This window comes from Magallana gigas, chromosome 3 (genome assembly GCF_963853765.1).
Source record: "Magallana gigas chromosome 3, xbMagGiga1.1, whole genome shotgun sequence".
In the NCBI taxonomy this organism is placed as follows: Eukaryota; Metazoa; Mollusca; class Bivalvia; order Ostreida; family Ostreidae; genus Magallana; species Magallana gigas.
Genome location: NC_088855.1, coordinates 55,826,433 through 55,849,108, shown reverse-complemented (window position 1 = coordinate 55,849,108; position 22,676 = coordinate 55,826,433). Strand labels below are relative to the sequence as shown.

Sequence of the window (22,676 nt, the reverse complement as noted above, 5' to 3'; positions counted from 1 at the left end):
CACACACACACACACACACACACACACACACACACACACACACACACACACACACACACACACACACACATACTTGCATTATGCCGAAACTCACTACATCAGACTTTACACCTGAAATTCACTACACTATGTTCTAGTTGTGCTATTCAATATATATTAATATTTTTAAGTAATATAAGACATCTTTTTACTATTCTGCTATTTGAAATAGGCAAAATCTCTTTGTAAAAGTTTATGATTTTATACCTGATAGTCACTACATGAGGTCACATGACTCATTGTGAATACACACCAGAAACTCACTACAGTGTGTATTTCTTCCTAATTTACCCCAAAGTCAATACATCTAGCTAGTCATGTGATCGATTGAAGATTCAAAGGAAATTTACCACATAAACCATTTATTACTGAACACACACACAGAGAGAGAGAGAGAGAGAGAGAGAGAGAGAGAGAGAGAGAGAGAGAGAGAGAGAGAGAGAGAGAGATCTAATAATTTCAGCAAGCTGCAAGACGAATTATTCTAATACTAATTCTAATACTCAGGCTAATCTAATCAATTCATTATGGTATACTCAAGATGCATATATTGTCAAATTTGTGGAGAACAATATATACTAAGTGAATTCTGGATAAATAAGATTAGACTGCATTTCACACTTTTCTCCACATATGCACGTTTTCTATTTAAACTACATTATATTTAGCACCAGACCCTACTTCGATACAAAGAATCTTATGTTAATTACATATATAATTCAATTATGTAAATTCATTCAACATTTTATGTTATATGTATTGTAATTTGAAACATATACGAGACAGTAATATTTCTTGTCAAAGGACATGCACAGTCTAGTACCATTGCAACTTGTATGCTTTTATTAACTGTTTTGCCTATAAAAGACACTTTACACTATCACTGTATGACTTAAATAATTAGGATTTCTTGCTAATTTTTACGCACCCTATCAAGACTGAATTTATAAGAAAATCTAATTGAATTGAAAAGTCTTCATGTGTGTTTCATTTCTTTAAAAACATATACTGTTTAAATCAAATAAATTCCTATTTGCCACTTGCTTTGTAAAATCTAGACCTGTGGACTTTGAACACTTCTTCAAACAAAACATAAATCAACTGCAGAATCTTAATTATAATTCATTTTATTTTAGGATCAAACAACTTTAAGCTAAAATTTGAAAGTACATAATTTCATAGTAATTCATGATATATGGAATTTTGTTTATGAATTCAAATAATTTCAATCAATTATTGACATTATCATGCATGATGCGTGCCCTTCTTTACATTTCTGATCATATTTTATCAATTAAAATATCAAATAATGTCTACCCATTTCTGCCATTTCAAAATGTTTCATGGAATAGGAAGTAGAATAACAGACAAAAAAATAAATGTACATTTGTATAAGCCAATAAGCATTTGTCACAAATGCATGCACCCTGTATTAAATTTAGATACTGGCATAATGTTATTAACAAATTGATAATACAGCACAAACAGTATGCATTGGAACTTCATTACGGTAACATAATTATAAAACATAGAAATTTAACGTTGCGACCACCTGGAATTTCATTTTCTGCAACTTCTCAGACGAGAGGTATTATGTTTTTGACAGCAAACTTCACATTGCGCCAAGTGAAGCCTGATAATGCCTTTTCCTTCCTAATGGCGTTTAAACAGTCAAGCTGACCAGGAGTTTTCCCTAGTTTGATAAAGTTATTAAACTGTCGCTCCAAGGATGCCTTTCTACAGCAGTCCATGTGTGACGTTGAACACTGGCTGTGAAAAAAAATAAGATTTTATTATTTTAAAATTGCTGTATCTTTATCATATTTTTGTCATTAAGGTTATTTGTTCTTCAGCCCAAATGTATAGTCTTTATTCAAAAATTGGTATCCTTCCTTTGAATGTTAAAACTGTATGAAATATAGTAAAAAGATATTCATTCATTCATTGTATCCAAGAATTTAAACAAGAGGCCCAGGGGCCACATCGCTCACCTGAGCAACAATTGCCTTAATTCTGATCAAATTAGCTTAACAGTATCAAAATATCTTGACAACTAAGTACAGTAAAAACTTGAAAATCTGCCAATTTTTATCCACCTCTTTATTTTTGGTAAATACCAAGCCCCTTTTGTTGTTGTACTTGTAAGAAGTTTTTCTTTATTCCTAAATAGCCCCCCCCCCCCCCCCCCCATTTTGTGGCACCACTTTTCGTTATGGAATCAGGGTTTCATCAGACTTAAATCTGCATAACCCGTGCTTTCACACTAAGTACTGAGTTTAGGACCGAAAACTTTCCCAGAATATTTTTAAAGATTTTCTCTATATATTCCTATGTAAAAATCCAAACCGCCATCACGGCCCCGCCCTACCACTAGGGACTGTGATTTCGCAAACTTGAATTTACATAGTTACCCAAGGATGCCTCTACACAAGTTTAAGCCTTTCTGGCCAAATTCTTTTAATAGTCTTAAAAAAGAAGATTTTTAAAGATTTTCTCTATATATTCCTATGTAAAACTTGATCTTCCAATTGTGGCCCCACCCTACACCCAGGGACTATGATTTGAACAAACTTGGATCTACACTACCTGAGGATGCTTCCATTTTAATTTGAGCTTTTCTGGCCTAATAGTTTTGAGAAAAAGATTTTTAAAGATTTTCTCTATATATAATTTATCCCCCATTGTAGCCCCACCCTACCCCCAGGGACCATAATTTGAACAAACTTGAATCTACAATACCTAATTTATATGCAATTAAGTTACTATCACTAATGGCAACTGGCAGGTGGTGTCCATAAAAAGTTTTAAATTTATATAATCAAAGATAATACCTTGTCCTTGAGCCTCAGGTTTTGCATGGGGTGGGCATGATGATCTCTCTGTGCTTAGCTTTTTACTTTTACATGGAACTGCAATACAATATACAATGTTAATTACATCTCGATAAAAATTCACCTCAAGTAGCACAAAAGGTATGAAATTACACAGTATACACTATTTACTATTAACTAGAAAATGTAGTTAACTATGCTCTAAAACGACCATAACTTTTAACCTTACAGGACATCTTTGTACCGGTAACCTAGCCAACAAGTAATTACTGTGCATGTACATTATGTAATGTGTTGAATTACTTAAAGTACTTTGACCAAATAAAACCTCAGGTTATGAAACTTACAGTGTAGTGTTTTATCCTAGATACACTATAAAAAAAAATTGGGAATAAAATACAAGTATGAGGTCAGAATGTCCAGTGTACCGGATTGCACAGTTGGCAGGTTGAACAGTGCACACCCTACTTATATTTGAAACATTTGTTGCAATACCTTCTACTTTAATAGGCTACCTAACTCTGGAATATTAAAAAAGATCTGGATCTAATCAACTGAATGAAAAGTACCTTCCATAGGGGATGCAGTGTTGGAATCATCATCAACTTCTTTTTCACTCTCTGTTTCAGTATCAATAGTTTCTATATTGAAGAAAAGACACATCAATAAACAGCCTTGAAAATTCTTGGGGAATAGACAGAAAATAAAAACATGATTTATAAACACACCTTTGTCAGCAAATCAATTTCATCAAAGTCTGCTTTTTAAATGTGCATGATTAATGTATATTGAAAAGAAAACTCACTACGTGTGTGAAGATAATGTATATTGGCAAGGAAACTCACTACATGTGTGTGGTAGTTATTAAGGAATAAGGAATCATTCTTTCAGTACATGTATTATGGGGTGATAATTTTGGTCGGGGCATGATCAAATCCAATGAAGCTCGAGGGCTTAATGATGGATTTGAAAATTTCCAGCAGTTGTACAATTAAATATTTGAATATAAATAAGCAAACCCTGCTTGCGCCCAAATCATACGTTATTTGAATTTAATGGACTGTATAGTACAAAATCAACTGTGTTATCATATGTTATCACAAGCAAAAACACTGAAAAAGTTAATTTAAATGAATATGGACAAGGAAATTTACTACATGTGTGTGGAAATGTATATTGGCAAGGAAACTCACTACATGTGTGTGGTAATTTAAATGAATATGGACAAGGAAACTCACTACATGTGTGTGGTAATTTAAATGAATATGGACAAGGAAACTCACTACATGTGTGTGGTAATTTAAATGAATATGGACAATGAAACTCACTACATGTGTAGTAAATGTACACTGGCGAAGAAATTCACTCATATGTGTGGGAAATGCATTCAAAATGGAAAGGAAATTCACCATATGTGCAGGAAATGTGTACCAGTATTTGTTATGACATATGTTACACATAAATATTAAATACATTTTAATACATGTTCATGTATCAAATCAAAATGAACACTAGAAACATTAAGTAAAAGTAACCTTCATTGTTCTCCTCACTGTCCTGGTTGACATCAAATGGGTTATCATCAAATGGATTATCATCAGGTGAATCTTAAAGAGAACAATAGTTGTAACAATTTATTATTAAATTATATAGTATTTATTACTGTGCAGTTCTGAACTACATGTACTCTCGCGCAGTAAACTCTATATTATACAGGTTAAAAATTAATTGATTCACTGATTATACTAATTCTTGTTGTAAAAAACAATATGAAATGTTAAACCATGTGCATTTTTTTTTTGAAATCCTTTTGACATTTAAATCACATTAACACATCAACAATTATTAAAATTGTCACATACTTGTCGCCAAGGTAGGTTGGCTTCCCCATAATCATACATGTATCTTAACTCTTCTCCAGCTTTAATATCTCTATTTGCAAAGAGGCAGAGCCTTGGATAATTCTCGGTAACCAAAAGGCGCATAACACAGTTATTCAACGGACTTCCGACTTCCTCGTCCTTTATATACTTCCCCTTTCTTTCAGTGTTAGTTGCATCAATGCTACAAACAAAAAAAGCAATTTTATAGATTTTTGCAGGGTTGCACCCGGTATTAAAAATAATGAAAATGAATTTACACATATATGTGTGAAAGTGGGACTGGTTTGATCATCGTGGTTATATATAGCTCAGTTGGTAGAGTACATATCTAGTGATTCTGGATGCCCTGGTTCAAATCTCTGTTTGGCCGTCATTATATTTCCAATCCTGTTACGTATGCATAGTGTTATTTTAGTCATCAAGCAAAGATGTCAGAATGATTTATTCACTGAATTATAGTGTAATCATGGTAATAGAAAATACCTAATCATTGTATAAAACTTTTTATCTCATGCTCACTTTACTTTCCTTTATAAAGTGCAAATAGTTAAACAGGATATCATTTTCATCTCCATATTTAGTTGAAATGTACGTAACAATGGTTTTTTGCCAATTCTCAGAACTCATAACCTGCAATTTCTAAAAACAAATTGCCAGGGTGGTGAGAATATTCAAACACAATTTTTTTTTTTTAAAATTCTAATTAATTTTCTGTCATCAAAATCTGACCTAAATTGTACAATTCCCAGCATCTAGTAAACTGTATATGGATATCAATTTCACATTCTCATAAGAACCAGAAAAAGTTGTATTACAAAAAATCTAAAATAGGTAAATAAAACAATTGTATCTCTCTCTCTCTCTCTCTCTCTCTCTCTCTCTCTCTCTCTCTCTCTCTCTCTCTCTCTCTCTCTCAACAATCACAATAAATATATTATATTTGCTTACCACTTCAGACCATTCCACTTAAAGTAAAACATATAACTAGTATGTTTTATTTTGCGCTTCTTTTCTCTTTCTTCTGCTTCCTTGGGCACAATTCTCTCTCCAACATATTCTACCAAAAAGCTTCCTTTTGGAAAATTTTGAGTTGCAAAAACCCCATATCCTTAAAATAAGAAAAAAAATATTGGTGAATATTTTGCATTACATGATTGTACAGTGTGTTCACAAATCATGTACAAAACCTAATTTATTTATAAATGCCTTTTATTATGGAATTATTTGTATAATTGTGATTATCAAATGCAAGGGGCTAAAATTGTTCCAGAAACTAATGACATTTTTCATTTAAGGATCTGCATAATCAAGGGAAACAAATGTGTGAAACTGAGTAGATTGGTACATAAAAATAAAGAAATGATACTATTTTCTATTACACTAGACTCTGACCCGTGCATGCACGGTTTGACATATTGCATATGATATCGGACATTCACGAAATAGATACATCGACACACCATATTTACATATCCAAGCTTTAAGCCTACAATAATGCTATTAATTTCACTACACTCTGCTTAGTTAGAATAATCTAACTGTGTCTCGGGACAGGCCTTCACCACAGTTGAAATGCCTCTCATATACCCGTAATGTAGCAAAAAATTGCATAATCGCTTCGAAACGGTTTTGGAGAAAATTATTGAAGCTGCATTGTGATTATAACAGTCAAATTATTCATAACAAACCATTTTGAGGCTGTAAATACCTTTCTTCTAAAAATTTAATTCATATTAATGAAGAATTCAACACTTTTTTACCAATGTTTTTTACTCACTTCGAATTTACACAACATGTTGACATTCAAACTCTCAGGATATAGCAAATTTTCAATGAAAATTTAAACATCTGTGTATTATCGTTTCTGAGTTTATCCATGCAAGTGTGATATTGTGGAAACATAAACTAAAGAGCCTCCCGTGATTTAGCGTGAATGGAATGCACATGCGCAAGATTGTAGAATAAAAAAAATCCAGATGATTCCGGATTTTCATAAGGAATTTTCGTTGATTATTAATAAGCGAAGCTTGATTGAGAAAAAATAAAAACAAACTGGTAATCTTCAAATACCAATGATGTTTAAAAAATAAAGAACAAAAGACAGTTCTCTTCTGATTTCTCGATATTAAAGCCCAAAAATTCGAGTCTTTTATTTTAATGTATAGTAGTAATAGATGTGTATCAACTCACCAATTCTTCTGTTGATCAATTCAACTTTTAATGCATCACAGTCCAGTCCAGAACGACACATAAATTCTGCCTCTCTTTTAGGGCTTATTCGTTGTTTCTAGCACATAAATAAATTACTCATTAGAAAAAAGTTTTATTTCAAAATATGCAAAATTTGTCTTTTAAACTATATCACATTGATTTTAAAATCAAATTATCTTAAGGCCTTCCATTTTGGTTTGCAAACTCCTTTTCAGCTATTTCAAGATCAAAATAAAAACTTTATTAATATTACTTATATAATGCACACGGTCATAATCACTTGTCCGAATGGACAAGAAGGAAAAAAAGTTAATGTAGAGCCCTGACACCGTGCATACATAAAAAAGATATATTACAAACATAAATTAGAATGCTAATTTTACACAAACAGTCCCTGAAACATTCTATGTAAGCACACGCTGAACGGAATCTGGTGAACGCTAATGAAAGGTGAACGATGAGCGAAGGCAGAGTGCACATGAAGCGCTGAACGATGAACGGTGAACGATATGTGAACGCAAGATGAACGATTTATTCGGAGTGTCTCGATGGTTATCCTTACATTGTATTTTGACGGAAATCAGGAAAAACATGCTAATAAACTACACGTACAGTGCTGCTATCTTGAAAGTTGACAAAACAGTCCTATCCTATCGACTGTCCTGCAAATAATATCTATCCTGTATTATCTTTAAAGTTATACCATACCATTTATGCATGTTTAGGAATAACAGTTAAATAAAACCAAATTTAAGACCATAATATTAATTTTATCAACAGATAATCGAGTAATGTAATGATAAAAATGTCTAATTAATACATAAAACCATTGTTAATCTATAAATTAACACGCAATTATGTTTACTATCTTAAGTTGATCTGTTCAGTAAGACAGTTTATTGTCGAACATGGATATGTTTGTGATTTGGAATCGAAGTAATTATTATTTGAATCGTGAAAAATACACAAATACAATGTCTGTTTCTTATATTTATATATATATATATGTGTCGAATCGTTAGTTGATTGAATTCTTCTGTTTTTAAATGACTGGACTGACTATCTTAAAATGAATCATTAAATACTATTTGTGTATCAATTTATCGCTGTATTGTGTAACATAAAATTTTCACAGTAACTGCATACTTAAGCCATTTTCGGATCGACAAAAAAAATGCCTGTTTAGGAGAGTGATAAAAAACAACAACAGCAAAAAACAGACCTGCTCAAGAATGTGTACTTTAAATTCCACGGATTAAATTTTAATTAAAATGATGCTTTATGTATAATATTAGTTTCCTTTCACCTTAACGCAAGGTTTTTTTCCTCATTTTGCTGAGATCGATTCTTTCATTTTTGAAGTTCCGAATGAAAATGAATGAAAACGGACTGAATTCGAACGATAAGTGAACGGTGAACGATAAGTGAACAAAGGTGAACGCACAATGAGCACTTTCTGAACGGTGTGCACAAAAGGAGCGGAGTGAAGAGTGCAAGTTAACGCACTGTGACTGCACGGTGAGCGCACGGTGAATGCACGGTGAATGCATGGTGAGCGCATGGTGAATGCACGAAAAAATGGGAAAGTAGATGGTTTAAGGGACTGTAATACTTAATACTGTCGCATTGTTTTTTTTATTATCATAAATTTGATAAAACCATTGATTAATTCACTTTTCTGTTGTGATAATTTCACTTACAAACAAAACAGACCGAGCAACTGATTTTGTTCAAATTGCTGATAAAACAATTTGAGCATATATTGTGACTGTATGACAATTATAGAAAACTTCAATATGTCACACTAAGCAAAAACAAGAATAAACATCTAAATATGAGAATTTGAGATATCACCGGTAAAATGTTTACTTAAAGAATGAGAGATATGCACACCCAAATAACTTTAAAATATCAATGGTATTCAATACACATGTACTGTTGTTTGAAATATACCTTAAAAGTTCCACTGTATGTACAATGTTAAAAATTTCACTTACTGCAATTTTCCCCCTTGAATAAGCTGCCATCTTTTTAGTTGACTGCTTTATAACTTACATAAGCTAGAAAAAAGAAGAAAAAGAAGTTGTACATGAATGCCAATACAAATTAAAATGTGTGTTATATGAGATGCCATACTTCATTAATGTGAATTATGAGATATTATACTAAATGTATTCAAGGTGGATAATTATCAACTTTTCACCTTAATTATTATTATCATTATCACCTCATGATGACTATTGATTTATCACATGAAATCCAATTCTGAATCAGTGAAAATCACTATACATGTACTACATGATGTGTGTGGAAATGTATATGGACAAGGAAACTCACTACATGTGTGTGGTAATTAAAATGAATATGGACAAGGAGACTCACTACATGTGTGTGGAAAGGTATATTTGCAATGAAACTCACTACATGTGTGTGGTAATTTAAATGAATATGGAGAAGGAGACTCACTACATGTGTGTAGGATTGTACAGGTAACTCTCGATAGCTGGATATCCATGGGTCCAAGGAAAAACTTTGAAGTTTCAAGAGTTCGAGTTTTCAAGAGTTCGGAATTTTCTGGGTTGACCAATGGGTTTTAAAATTAGTCTTACCGGATGTTATGATTAAGCCATTTAATTAGTGCTAACCTTACACTCATGCTTAAACAACGTTTTCTTTTCAGTAAAATATACAGAACTGGATGTTTTTAAAACTAAATTCAAACAACTATTGAATAAATTCATAATATAATTATTTATTTTATGCATCATATTAAGACCAAATTGCTCAGTACTACTGGAGTGCGAGACGATTAACATGTCATAAATGTGATAACTAAGTATCACCCATTGTTCCCACCGTAAGGGTCCTTCACCAGCTGTAAGAACTTGTTCAGCAATATAATCATTACAATGACAATGATGCTGATAAGCATACTTTTAACAGTTTTATAATTCTAAAATTTGACCATGGCTCAATATTATCGTTTCATCTCAATTAATTTCTCATTTTCATTGCGTCTCCAAATTATTGTAAAACGGTTGTGATAATTATAGATTAGGTATTGGTATAGTCAGTCATCAAACAATTATCACCTTGCAGGACAAGTGCCGCCTGAACAAACAACTCGTGACACAAGTCCCGCGTCTAAGGTGTTATTTAGGTATAGAGATACACGGAGACTTTGAGGTATCGAGAGTAAGAAACTATAGATTATGAACGGGACTGCAGTTTGACTTAGAGAGATCAAGCTAGGGTTTTCGAGAGATCAAGAGTTTGAGAAATCAATAGTAAATTTGCTTAGTTATATAGGGGAAAAAATCGGGACCCTAGACTCACTTCCAGCGATCAAGAACTTTGATCCAATCAAAGTTCGAGCCATTGAGAGTTACCTGTATATTGGCAATGAAACTCACTACATGTGTGTGGTAATTTAAATGAATATGGACAAGGAAACTCACTTCATGTGTGTGGTAATTTATTAAATGAATATAGACAAGGAAACTCACTACATGTGTGTGGTAATTTAAATGAATATGGACAAGGAAACTCCATACATGTGTGTGGTAATTTAAATGAATATGGACAAGAAACTCACTTCATGTGTGTAGGAATGTACATTAATTGGCAATGAAACTCACTACATCTGTGAGGTGAATTAATACTGGTGTAATTGGGAAACTTGCTATATGTGTCTAGGAAATATATATTATATTGGCAAGAAAATTGACACTACATGTGCATATGAAATACATAAAATTGTTGGCAATGCAACCAACCATGGTAAATGTTGGTTGCAAGAAAACTCATTACACAAGGTGGGTTGATTCACGTGTATAAAATAATGTATATGTTATTCAATTGAAACTTACTGCACAAGATTGGTAAAGAGGCAACACACAGACCATGAATATCAGGCATTATTACATGATTGTCCACTAATGCGCCAAAAGTATGTCAATTTTTTGTTTTTCTCTATATATTTCATCGAAAACAAGACTTTTTTTTAAAAGGTTTTCAGGTCAGATTATTGGTCAGATTTTGAAGAAGTTGATATTGATTTCCAGCATAGTAGATTCAATTTCCACTTGTTGTCGTACATTAGTTTTTGACAACTCATTTGTAAAATTTGAATATTTCAAACACAACACTGAGATAGTTTTTAAGAGCTCTACTATATATTTTTTGCAATGTATGAGCCGAAAAATCTTACTTTGAACTGTTTATATTAAATTTCAGTAATAGAAGGTTGGAAAAATATTCAAATAAGATGCAAAAAGAGCTAGAAAAATTCTTAATGTATCAATCCAAGTCTTTTCAATGTACATGGTCAAAGGGTTTCATTTTAACAATTCTAAAAAAAAAAAAATTTCAATTAATATATGGTGAAAAGAAAAAATAAATTGACCTACTTTTGGCACCTGAGTGTACGTACATGTATATGTCCCTGATTTCCTGAACTCAAGTATAATTTAAGCTGGTCTATTGGGGAAGGGGGGGGGGTGCATAAAAAAAACCCATTAGAAAACCTCTTTATTTTTAACCATATGTAATTTACATCAGCTCTAGTTTTAAAAAAAAGAAAAAGCAACCATCTGGTTCTTTTTGGGGGCAATCTCAAAATACAGGTATATTTTTCTATAGGAATATTTAGAGAATTTTCATTTTCCGCATTTCGTAGCAGATTTAAAAAATACTACAATAGAGATTTTCTTTGAATTGTGATATCACGATTAGCAATATCATTTTGAACCTTATATGTGAAAAATACTAAATTCAACCATCTAGTTTAAGTGAGGGTCATCTCAAAATATGAACAGTTGATAAATTTTGCTATATACATGTATTTTGGGTACATGTATTACAAATGTAGATTAATTGCTATGATGGATTCATTCAAAATGAAGCAAAATAATCCTGGAGATACCATCATTTAGTGTATACAATTTCAAAGGGTTACGATTTTTACTTTTTCTTTTTTCCTATATACTCCTTCAAAGCTTCATTTTATCATAATGTCGACATATAAAGCAAGATCAATGGCAATGCTCACCTACCAAACCACAGAAAAATTGTGGAAAAAAAATTGTTTATCATGTGTTTATAGTGTTCAATTTAATAAATGTCTATATCTATATAAAAATCATAAAAGGTTGAAATACACTGTATTTTACTCTATCAGAATGCACAAAAACATGAACCATGCAAACTAAAGTCAGCCTCAACCTTAAACCAGATGAGAATTGCGCAGATTAAACAACTCATTTTAAGGTTTAATTGATTAACATTTTAGACAGAAAATTAGAAAGTAAAAATGCTCATATTCATAAATTGTCAGTCCAAACCAAATTGAAATTAGACCATACAATTGGACAACTCATACATCATGCGCACACTACCGAGAGAGTTCTCCATACATGTATATATTTGTTTTATCTCTGTAATATAAATAAAAAAGGCTCTTGTAATTTTTAAAACAACAATTTGGGTCAACACTAATATCAAATCTCCTCTTGCTTGATCTTAGATTCAGATAACCACAGACATAGTCAAAATGATGTACATGTAGCTAGCTGGGTGTTCAAGAAATAGACAACTAGACATGAACAATTCATGAATTACATGTATTACCATGATGACTTCAATCTAATGTTTCAACATGTGCTCTATTTGCAAAACATCATTGTTTATTCACCTGCCATTTTTTATATGCATTGTTCCATCCAGATATACCACCCCCTCTAGAATTTGAATTTTTCCTTTAAATGTACAACCCTCAAGTCATGAGATGAGCTGCTACAATCCCCTCCCCCTGAAATAGTTTTATTTGTTTGTGTCAGAGAGGAATTTAGTGTTTTTTGTTACCAATATTCTGGGTTGGATTTCTGCAGACTGCCCCCAATAAGCATTTCTGTATCTTGCTATAAAGTGATGTGAAACTCAGAAAGGGGCTTATTTTTAAGGCAATTTGATTCATCATCTGATAGTCTATAGAAAGATAGATTAAAGACTGGACGGTGCACCTTATTCCTTAACCACAGAAACTGTTTTTGATATCTATTTTTACTCTTTTTCTTCACTTGACTTTAACTTTTTAGCATCCGAATTATTATTAAGCTAGTCAGAAACTTCAACTTAAAAGTAAATGTCCCCTTCGGCTACCTCTTTTGTAATTTATAGTAAATCTTTAAGTTTATTCATAAGTCGTTGACCAGTTCCGAATAGTTCATATGTTGAATAGCAAATAGTTATGGAAATAAAAGTTGGAGAAAAAATCATTACCTTTAATATAATACACTTATAATGCTTGTTTAAATTTTGCAGTAGTTTCATTTTTTGCGGTCATATACATGTACGTATTCAATACTACAGTCTTACATTAGTCAACCAATATTAAACTTTTGCTTTGCCAGGTCATTGCAACGTTTAATATTATGTGCATAAAATAGTCTGTTGACGCCTTATATTTTCACATGTAACAAGATTTCTTCTATCAAAAGTTGTTTTGGTATTATTCTTACATACCCATATAAGCATGCAGGATATAAATTTTAAAAAATGCAGAAGGATGAAAAATCTTATTAAGCTGCCATTTTACAAATTCCAAAAACTCAATTTGTTTTTGTCTGTTTCAGGATTATATGAAGAAATAGATTAAAACAATTACTTCTGGAATTCATTAAATTTTCTTACTAAGTCTTAAATAAATCATATTGAACCACACTAATGATAAATGGAGGCTGGGCAACTGTACTCCGACAAGATATTAGAATTTAGAAACTACATGTAGTCTAAAGTATTTTTATAGTGATCTTGTTTGTTAAATCCATGCAAATTAAATTAACTGTATAGGTTAAAAGAATTGCCAATAGCTGGTTGGTATGCATCAAACCTCTTTTTCAATAGGTTCAATTGATGGTGTTTAAATAGGGCTAAAACTTTTTATCTGCATTCGATTTCCATGGAAACAGCTACGCTATTCAGAACTTATTGATTTATTCGTAAATGGTAAAATGGCTTCCAATATAATTTTTTGGACAAAATTCTAAATAAAGCAATATTGCATTACTATCAGCAATAATATAGCGTACATCAGCCAAAGAAAAAAAAAAGATTTCAAAACAACACCCAGGAACATTTAAAGCACCGCCAAATCTATACCCTATTCAGTACTGGTCATTCTATAGAAAGAATAATCTTACCGTGACCAGGCTACGCTCAGGTCACAGTAAGAATTCGTCCCATATACTTGCAATGTAGCAGCTGCAAAGCGGATCTGCTTCGCATCGACTTTAAGTCTGTTAAAAACAATCTGCAGGGGTAAAACACAGCACTTATATTACAAACCTTTTTGAAAATGCATATGTAATTAAGTCCACAAAATATTCATTATTAATATAATGGGTCATACAAAGGCATTTTGTTAATATATCTGTGGTAGAGTCAGGTATATTGCATTCCTACTAGCTTTGGCTAGTGGGTTAACCCTTTATCTCGCTCGGTAGAGTGCTTGACTGGCGTGCCAGAGGACCCTGGTTCAAACCCCAGCAGAGGCACAAAGTGTCTCTGTTTGAATTTGCCTGCCATTTTGCACTCGAAATATCTCGGAATTATCATTAACATGGCGACCAGTGATTTCATTGCCAAAACCATTAATGTGGTAAAATGGGATTATAAATGAGCAACATTGTAGGTATTTGAGACCAATCAAATGAAAATATAGGCAAGATACAACCGAGATATTTCTTTTTTCATTTGCTACTAAGAATTACAGTAAAGGGCACAAATTCTATCATTTAACCGGGTTAGTTGGACATGTGTCATTTTAAGAAAAGACCATTCTATCTAGTCAATCGACGGTAATAATTATTGTTTATCATTGCATTGCATCGATTTCGTTGATCAAAATCATACTAATATGTTCCAAACAATTCTCATTTATTTAGCAAAATAATTTTATGAAAATAATACAAGAAAAAAAGACATGTTATTTAAAATGTCAATTTAAAAAAAAAAGTGTTATAACCAAGCTATGTAGCTAAATTAGGAGATTGTGCTGGACTTGATCACGTTACATTACAAGTGCAGCTGTTAAACACATGCACATGCTGACGAAACGCAGAGAGGTTCTACACTTGTTCACACGTTCAACTTCTCCTACAAGATTGTCACTAATTATTCAAACGACTTACAGTTCTTACGTAGCTTCTTTTCCTTTTCGGGGGGCTGTAGTAATTCGTATAAAGCATGCAGGATGGAGGGATTTGTTTTGTGACATTTTTTTTACCGGATATGTCGCGTCGTAACACTGTCAGGTCAAGTCGTACACAGACCAATTCGTATACAGGTCAACTCGAATACAAAGAATTGTTCTCATATGTATTACAGGCACTCAAATCAATAAACTTCAATTTAAAAAAAAGAAGAGGTAAACTTCAATGAATTTGAAAATGAAGCAGAGTAAAATTGTTTAAATAATTACCTTGTTAAAGAATATTTTTTTTTACTTTTGGAGAGTGTTTACAAGATTCAGTATTTATTTAGCTCTCTTGTAGGTTTTTTGTTTTTGTTTTACAAGTTTGCATTGATGTCATTAATTATGAGGATGAATATGGTGTAAAAATTGATCCCGAAAGATTTGGGGGGGGGGTATTGTTTTTATAATGATTTATTTAATTTTAAAATGAAAAAAAAATGAGTTTCCTCATGGGGATCAAACTTCATATATATCTACATATAGGATCTTTCCTTAAACTTATTAGAACCATTTCTTTGTATCAATGTAATGAAAGATAAATAAGGGTGCAAATGATAATAATAATAATAATAAAAAGATTTAGAGAGTTTTCTAAGTGATTTACTGCATGTATTAAATTTTAAACATTAAATTAAAAATTATTGGTTTCCTTATGGGGGTTTAATTTCTTAATAAAAGGGTTTTCCTCAAACTAATGCTGATTATTTGTTTGTAATAATGTCATTAGGGGGAATTAGGGTGTACATTCTGGTCCTGAAAGATGCATGTGGTTTCCTAAATGTTTAACTATACCTGTCAGATCTTTCAACGATAAAAAGAAAATAATGTGTTTCCTCATATGGGTCATAGTTTATGATAATAGGATTTTCAAAAAAAAGGATAAGAGGGGTTTTCAATTTAATACTGGTTTTTAACATTAAAATGAAAAACACGGTTTTTCCTTTGGGGTGCAATTTGTAAATGAGCCTTTCCCTTAAACTAATACTGATTATTACTTTGTTTTAATGTCATTAAGGATAAATTAGGGTTTAACATTACTGATTTTTTAACGTTAAAATGAAAAGTTTGGGTTTCCCCATGGGTGTTTATGTAAATAATAATAGGATTTTTCCTAATAATTATTCTAATAATCATTTCTTTGTTTTAATGCAAGGAAGAGTAAATTATGGTGCAAAAATTAAGCTCATGAAATTAAAGGGTTTTTATAAGTGATTTACCGTACTGATTTTTTGGGGGGCATGAAATTGAAACTTAGAGTTTTCTCATGAGGGTGTAATTTAATGAAAGAATTAATATGTGATTAATATAGAGCAACAATTTGCTAATTTTTCTTGATTGATTGAAGAGAACTTTACTAAGAAACTCCACAATTAAAGCCGTTGAACAGAAAATATTTCTTTATTTTGGATAAAATGTGTTGGGTGTAAATTTGAAAGTTAAGAAACATATTGTTTATTTCTTCATGATTAATTGTTTGTTGTGAATTCCAAAAGAGAATATAATTAAAAGATTCCCCAGTTAAGGCCTATGAAAAATTGTTGACCCCCTTAAGGAAATCCATATGTTTCTCCTCTTGATAAAAAGTATATACTGTAGAGAGTCTAAATTTGAAAAGTTCCAAGTTAATGTTAATTTTTTCTTCATTATTCTTTAATTACCCGAACTAATAACAACACATTTTCATAATTAAAACCCCTAAAATGTTTAGAAGAACATGCAGGAGGCACATAATTCTCGATTGTGCTACATGCAACTTGTTAAAGTCTAGAGGAAATTCTAACTTTTTGAGAGTTTATCAAAAATTTCAATGGTATACTGAAATTGTAATGAAATAAATGATTATTTAAAACACAAATTAATAAAAAGCACACACTACATGTGTTTGACTACTACCGAAATTAAACGCAGTTAAACGTAAAAGAAAACCATCTTAACCATCTACAACTTTATGAGGTGACACACACAAAGACATGTAAATTTTCCTCAATTTAGCTGCAGAATAACGAAAAATCAGATGTCGCATTTAAACAAATGATCTAAAATTATATATTCGAAAGAAAATTGGTGTAAAAATCAACAAAAGATTAATTTTTCATGAAAGAAATAAGTGATCGTACCTTCTTTTGCGTTTCCATTATTTCCATAGGAAGTTGAATTTGCGCATGCGCAAATGTGGCAAGGGGGCAAAGTGTGTAACATCCCCATTTAGACTCGATATCGTGTGTAACAAAATTCATGTGTAAACCGGAAACTCACACTTTTTATAATTTTGTATTTTCTGGGTAAATCATGGTCGAAAAACCCGATTTACGGGGTTCTGCAAACTTACTACACGGATTTGTGTCGTAGGTTTTGAAAATGTAGTAAGTTGCACGTGTGTAAACTAGTACATGTCGTAGGTGTCGGCATGATACAAACGCACACACACACACACACACACACACACACACACACACACACACACATGATACATAATCAGAGTGATGATACATAATATATTATCCTAGAATGAATCAGAGTTATTTATAAGAAACGAAAATGGTGTTTTCAACTTTTCGTTTGATAGACATGACAATGCAAAAAGCTATGGCACACACCTGAGGCGAGTACACCAAAGCTAGCACATGCCAAAAAATTTTGTGTTGCGGGTATATGGAATTTTGGCGAGGCCTCGCGAGCGCTCGCTCTATTGAACACGCCTCAGTTTGTACAATACTTACATAAAATTGAACAAAGTAGAACAGATCATAATTGCAGTATTTGGAAAATCCACTTTATGTACACCCAATGGCTTTTAGACAATGTGACTTTAATTCATGTCTTTGTGTATGAAACATGATTTAAAGGGACTTGGACACGATTTGATCCTTATCAACTATACCGTTGTTTGAGTTTAAACCCGTATTTTATCGAACAAATATGCCGAATTCGGAAAATTGTTTGCTTCATGAAATTAGTCATATGTGTAACACATTTTACGTATAAATGCACACCATATGTAGCAAAATGACAATTAATCAAAGAACTTTTGTTATAAGAGACATATTTTGTTAATAGTGTCATTCTTTCGAATGATTTATCCGTGACATTATTAATTGATTAATAATATTGATAATACATATTTCGAAAAAGGTAGCAAGGGGTCTATTCCTCGTATAAGGCATAAACTTACAAATGATGTCGCCCGATTATTCAATAATATTGATATCGGACCAATAACAATCAAAATAGTATGCAAACACGGAATTATAAACGGATCAAGACGAAAGTCCAAGATCGCTGCATGATTAAGTCCGTCTCGTATTCTTTTAAAAATACGATAATATTAGCTTACGAATGCTTGAATTTACACAGTCTAATTTATTTTTCTGTTTTATTTTTTAACAATTGAGTAGCTAATTATTCACAAATCAATTTACCAGTCTAGAGTTGTGAAACCCTCTCTTTGTTCACCAGACTCGTGTACCATGTGTATACATACCCCAGATACACGTGTGTCTGGAGCAATGGCTTCGTTAGTTTACCTGTTTACCTGTGTCATTGACTCGGATCACTCGTGTGTGAAAGGATATTATGTAAATAACAAGAGGCCCATGAGGTCACATCGCTCACCTGAGCAACAATGGGCGTTCAAAAGATATTTTGCCATATGGTCACTCGGTAGAATAACAAAAAATAAATATTGTAAAGTATTCCAATTTTACACTTATTTTTGCATACACGTAATCTTTAACATTGTACCTTCATGAAATACTATTTTTACCAGAATAAGAAAATCCTACGCAAGACATAAAACTAAACATTTGGTAGGGGTACACTGTTAAGTTGTTAACTTCCAATTCCCTATATTTTCGTTCTACCCCCCCCCCCCCCAAAAAAAAAAACCTTTGTAAAGCGATCAAAATATATGAGAGCATATAGGTACATTTTTTCATCAAATACTTACTAGTTATTGTATTAAAAAAAATATATAATAGTTATTGTTTTTTATTTAAAAAATCCTACATGTATAGATGTGAAGAAGAAAATTGTACCTCAATGTGCCCAATTCCTCAAATTAAAAACATTCAAAAATTAAATTTGTCTCCTCCATTATAATTAAATGACTGTTATTTACATCGCGTACAAACCAGGATAATTTTCCGCTGTGATATTTTCTTAGGAATAGCAATAATTACTTTATCCCCGCAACAGAAATGTGTCAGAACTATGGAAACTGTTTTAAAGATGTCGTTTTTATTTACTCGTGTCTGAAAAACTATCAAAATTGATGTAGATTTCACATTATTTATTGTATAAAGAGGGGGGGGGGGGGGCAGAGAGTAGGTATATACAGAATATTATTCTTTTATTTTGTTTGTACAAGTATTTAACATACTCTAATTCATATAGAATTTCTAATATTCAACCAAAATTTCAGCGCCAATCGTAGAATTATGAGCAAGATACAGAGCTCACAGTTCGCCTAGGTTAGAGTCATATTCTGTTCACATGAGTTTATTACATTCAGCTTAAGATTTTTTACTTGGTATTTCCTATTCAGCATTTAAAATGGAAAAAAAGAATGGCCTAAGATTTTCAATTCTTTTATTCACTCAAGACCAGTTCACTGGTATTTGAGGTTCAAAATCAGTTTATACAAATGTACTCAAACACAGTCAAGGATCACATGTACATTAGGAGTAATAATGACGAAAAAAAGTTTTTTTTACAATACAATAAGTTGTTAAAGTTGGTTTCTGGAAGAACAGACTTTGAAAATTTTCTTAAAAAATATTGACAAATTTTTTACTTTTTTAATCTTTAGTTTTTAAGATCTGTGCACAAACATAGAATTGTGAGCAAATCTCTGTATCTTGCTTATAATTCCAAGCTTAACACTCAAATATGGTTAGTAAATAGAAATTGTAAACAATTATACACAAGAAACATGCACTATAACAAATAAAGAACACGATTTATTTTTTCGAAATGAATCATATATATATACATGTAAATATACATACATATTTCCGTCAGCGGTGTCAAACTCTATTTAAACTGAATAAACTCGAGAAAATGCCGAGCATCTTAACAAAACCTATTGCATTAATTTACCATTACGCAAAAGGTAATTCCGAATAACCGATAGAATGAATTGTATTTCAGTACTTTTTTTATACATCAGATTTTGCTTAATTTGCGCAGGTAAACATTTAACTGTTTGATTTACCGAAGTCTCTGTTTGATTTGATACGTAAAAATCACGATATACAGACGATAGTTCCCATGCAGGTTCCAAAGCATAAATAATGAAAACGAAACGAAAATCAGAACAAGCGAACACCAACGTCATGTGTGAAAACTGTCAACGCATTGAAATATTAAGCCTCAATTTATTTCGCAAAATCGGCATCAATATATTTTGCATGTTTCAAAAATTTCCCTTCATACGCGAACTGTTGCACAACAAGCAAATTCATCATAGTCAGATCGACCCTTTTTCGTATAATGTCATGGCTGCTTTAAACAAAGAACCTCGTTTTAGAAGTATGGAATACGAGTCTAGGTAAAATGGGTATGCAAACCCGGGCCGTCGCAAAATAAAAGCCGGGGCAGATCGGCATTCGTGAATTCCAAATACGCATTATTTTGCAGCAATATTTACAGCGAATACAAATATACTTGTCCATCAAATATCCTGAAATTTTAATGAGATTGGCAGATTAATAACTGCAAATCTTTTGTTTTGCCCAGGCCAAGTCTTGCCTACCCATTTTACCGGATGCCGAACCCAAAGCTATTAAACTGATTGAAACACGCCTTTTCTTTATTATTATTTTCGTAATAACTCAGATTTGAAGCAGAATTATCCCTTAAGTTTTGCAATTTATATTTCCTTCCCATAGGGATAATTTATGCTAAACTACGTTGAATTGGACTCAGTAGTTCTTGATAAGAAGATTTTTAAAAATGCACCCCCCTTTTTCTACAGTTTCAAGGTTTTCACCGCTTTAAATACAGATCGGACTTTTATTTCTGCAATTTATATTCGCCCTCCCATAAGGATACTCTGTGCCAAATTTGGTTGAAATTGGATAAGCGGTTTTAGAGAAGAAGTTCAAAATGTAAAAAGTTTACAGACGGACGACGGATACAATGTGATCAGAATAGCTCACTTGAGCTTTCAGCTCAGGTGAGCTAAAACATGAATAATGAACATAAATCTGCCCTTGCAAGCGTTTGAAGATATCGTATTCATCGATGAAAAGGCGACGAGAGTAGCAAATTTTAAAATCCTTTAAAAAGAAATCTGATTGTAATAAAATAATTATGGATACAAATTTCTAAATCTACAATTCTACTTACCATAACTAGATACGTTAAAAAATCAGACCTATATCAATCATTTTGGCTGAAAAATCGAATTAAATTTGTATAGCTTTGTAAAGAAATTTCCCTCCTGTTGACCTCGTGACGTCACTTCCGCTGAAGCATCGTTATCGCCTAATTTTGTTTTTTCTTGATTAGATTTCCCAAAGCAGGTAAAAATAGCCACTTTAAAGCGGCGGAACTCCGTTATTTTCGCACCGATTTCGATGCGGTTTTTTGCATTAAACCTTGGTAAATAAACTCTTTGACATATGTTTCACATCAGCTGGGCTGCAGGTACCCTTTAAGCATGGACAGAGAGGATCCGCGTTCTGATAAGCCCCCCCCCCCCCCCAAAAAAAAAAAAAAAATTATCCATGTTTCCTGTCACCGGACCAAAAATGGTTAGGGTTGTTTGGTAGGAAAAATATTATTTTAGAAAAAATATTTTTACTACTTTGAAAATATGTGCAATAGTGATAGGAAAAAAGTACACTCCCTATGTACGATGCATTTTTTTTTTAATTTCCAAAAGGTCTCTGTGTAAATGAACAATCAGCAACAGACAAAGAATAAAAATCAAACATTTTTTTTAGAATTCAAAAAAACTTATTTGAAAAATTATTAAATTAATGTACATGTTTTTATACCTTATATGGATAAATGTTTTGTTGGTGTTGTATAAGCTTAATGATAATATTTTTAAAATCAGTCCTTGTACTTCTGTCTATTTGTGGCTTTAGTCCAACCTTTTGTCCCGCTTATTACCGTTATGTAGAAGTTTTGTTTAATTTTGAAGATACGATACTTTAACACTAGTTCAGTTCTGACTAGCTGCTTCACTGCTTTAAATGTATCTTCTGGTTGTGACTCCCATTGTTACAAGGTATTTTTGACGGTAAGTCTGCGTAGAGGTTCACAAGTTCAGATAAAGAGTGGTAAGTATTTGGACATGCAGGTCACAAGTCCAATAAGTCTCTGAACATTTTAAAGATTTTTAGGTCTTGGCATCTCGACAACAGCTTCCACCTTATCTGGATCAGCGCACATTCCTTCCGAGGTAAGTAACTGACCCAAGTACTTGACAGAAATGAGTCGCAGCTTAAT

General features: G+C 32.2%; 1 protein-coding gene across 3 annotated transcripts; it reads right to left on the bottom strand.

Annotated features, from left to right (window-relative positions):
• Positions 1–1,148: 1,148 nt before the first annotated feature.
• LOC105321764 (N-lysine methyltransferase KMT5A-like) lies at positions 1,149–17,624 on the bottom strand. 3 transcript variants are annotated; one of them, XM_066080497.1, is made up of 9 exons: positions 17,336–17,624; positions 8,962–9,024; positions 6,944–7,040; positions 5,702–5,861; positions 4,733–4,934; positions 4,406–4,477; positions 3,440–3,511; positions 2,871–2,948; positions 1,149–1,809 (listed from the first exon to the last, which is right to left on the bottom strand). In XM_066080497.1, the coding sequence occupies exons 2-8, from the start codon at positions 8,989–8,991 to the stop codon at positions 2,925–2,927; spliced, it is 657 nt and encodes a 218-aa protein (XP_065936569.1). In that variant the 5' UTR covers positions 8,992–9,024; positions 17,336–17,624; the 3' UTR covers positions 1,149–1,809; positions 2,871–2,924. The 3 variants fall into 3 exon arrangements, with proteins under 3 accessions (XP_065936569.1, XP_065936568.1, XP_065936570.1); XM_066080496.1 differs by lacking the exon at positions 17,336–17,624 and adding an exon at positions 15,154–15,246; XM_066080498.1 differs by lacking the exon at positions 17,336–17,624 and adding an exon at positions 14,164–14,259.
• Positions 17,625–22,676: the final 5,052 nt, after the last annotated feature.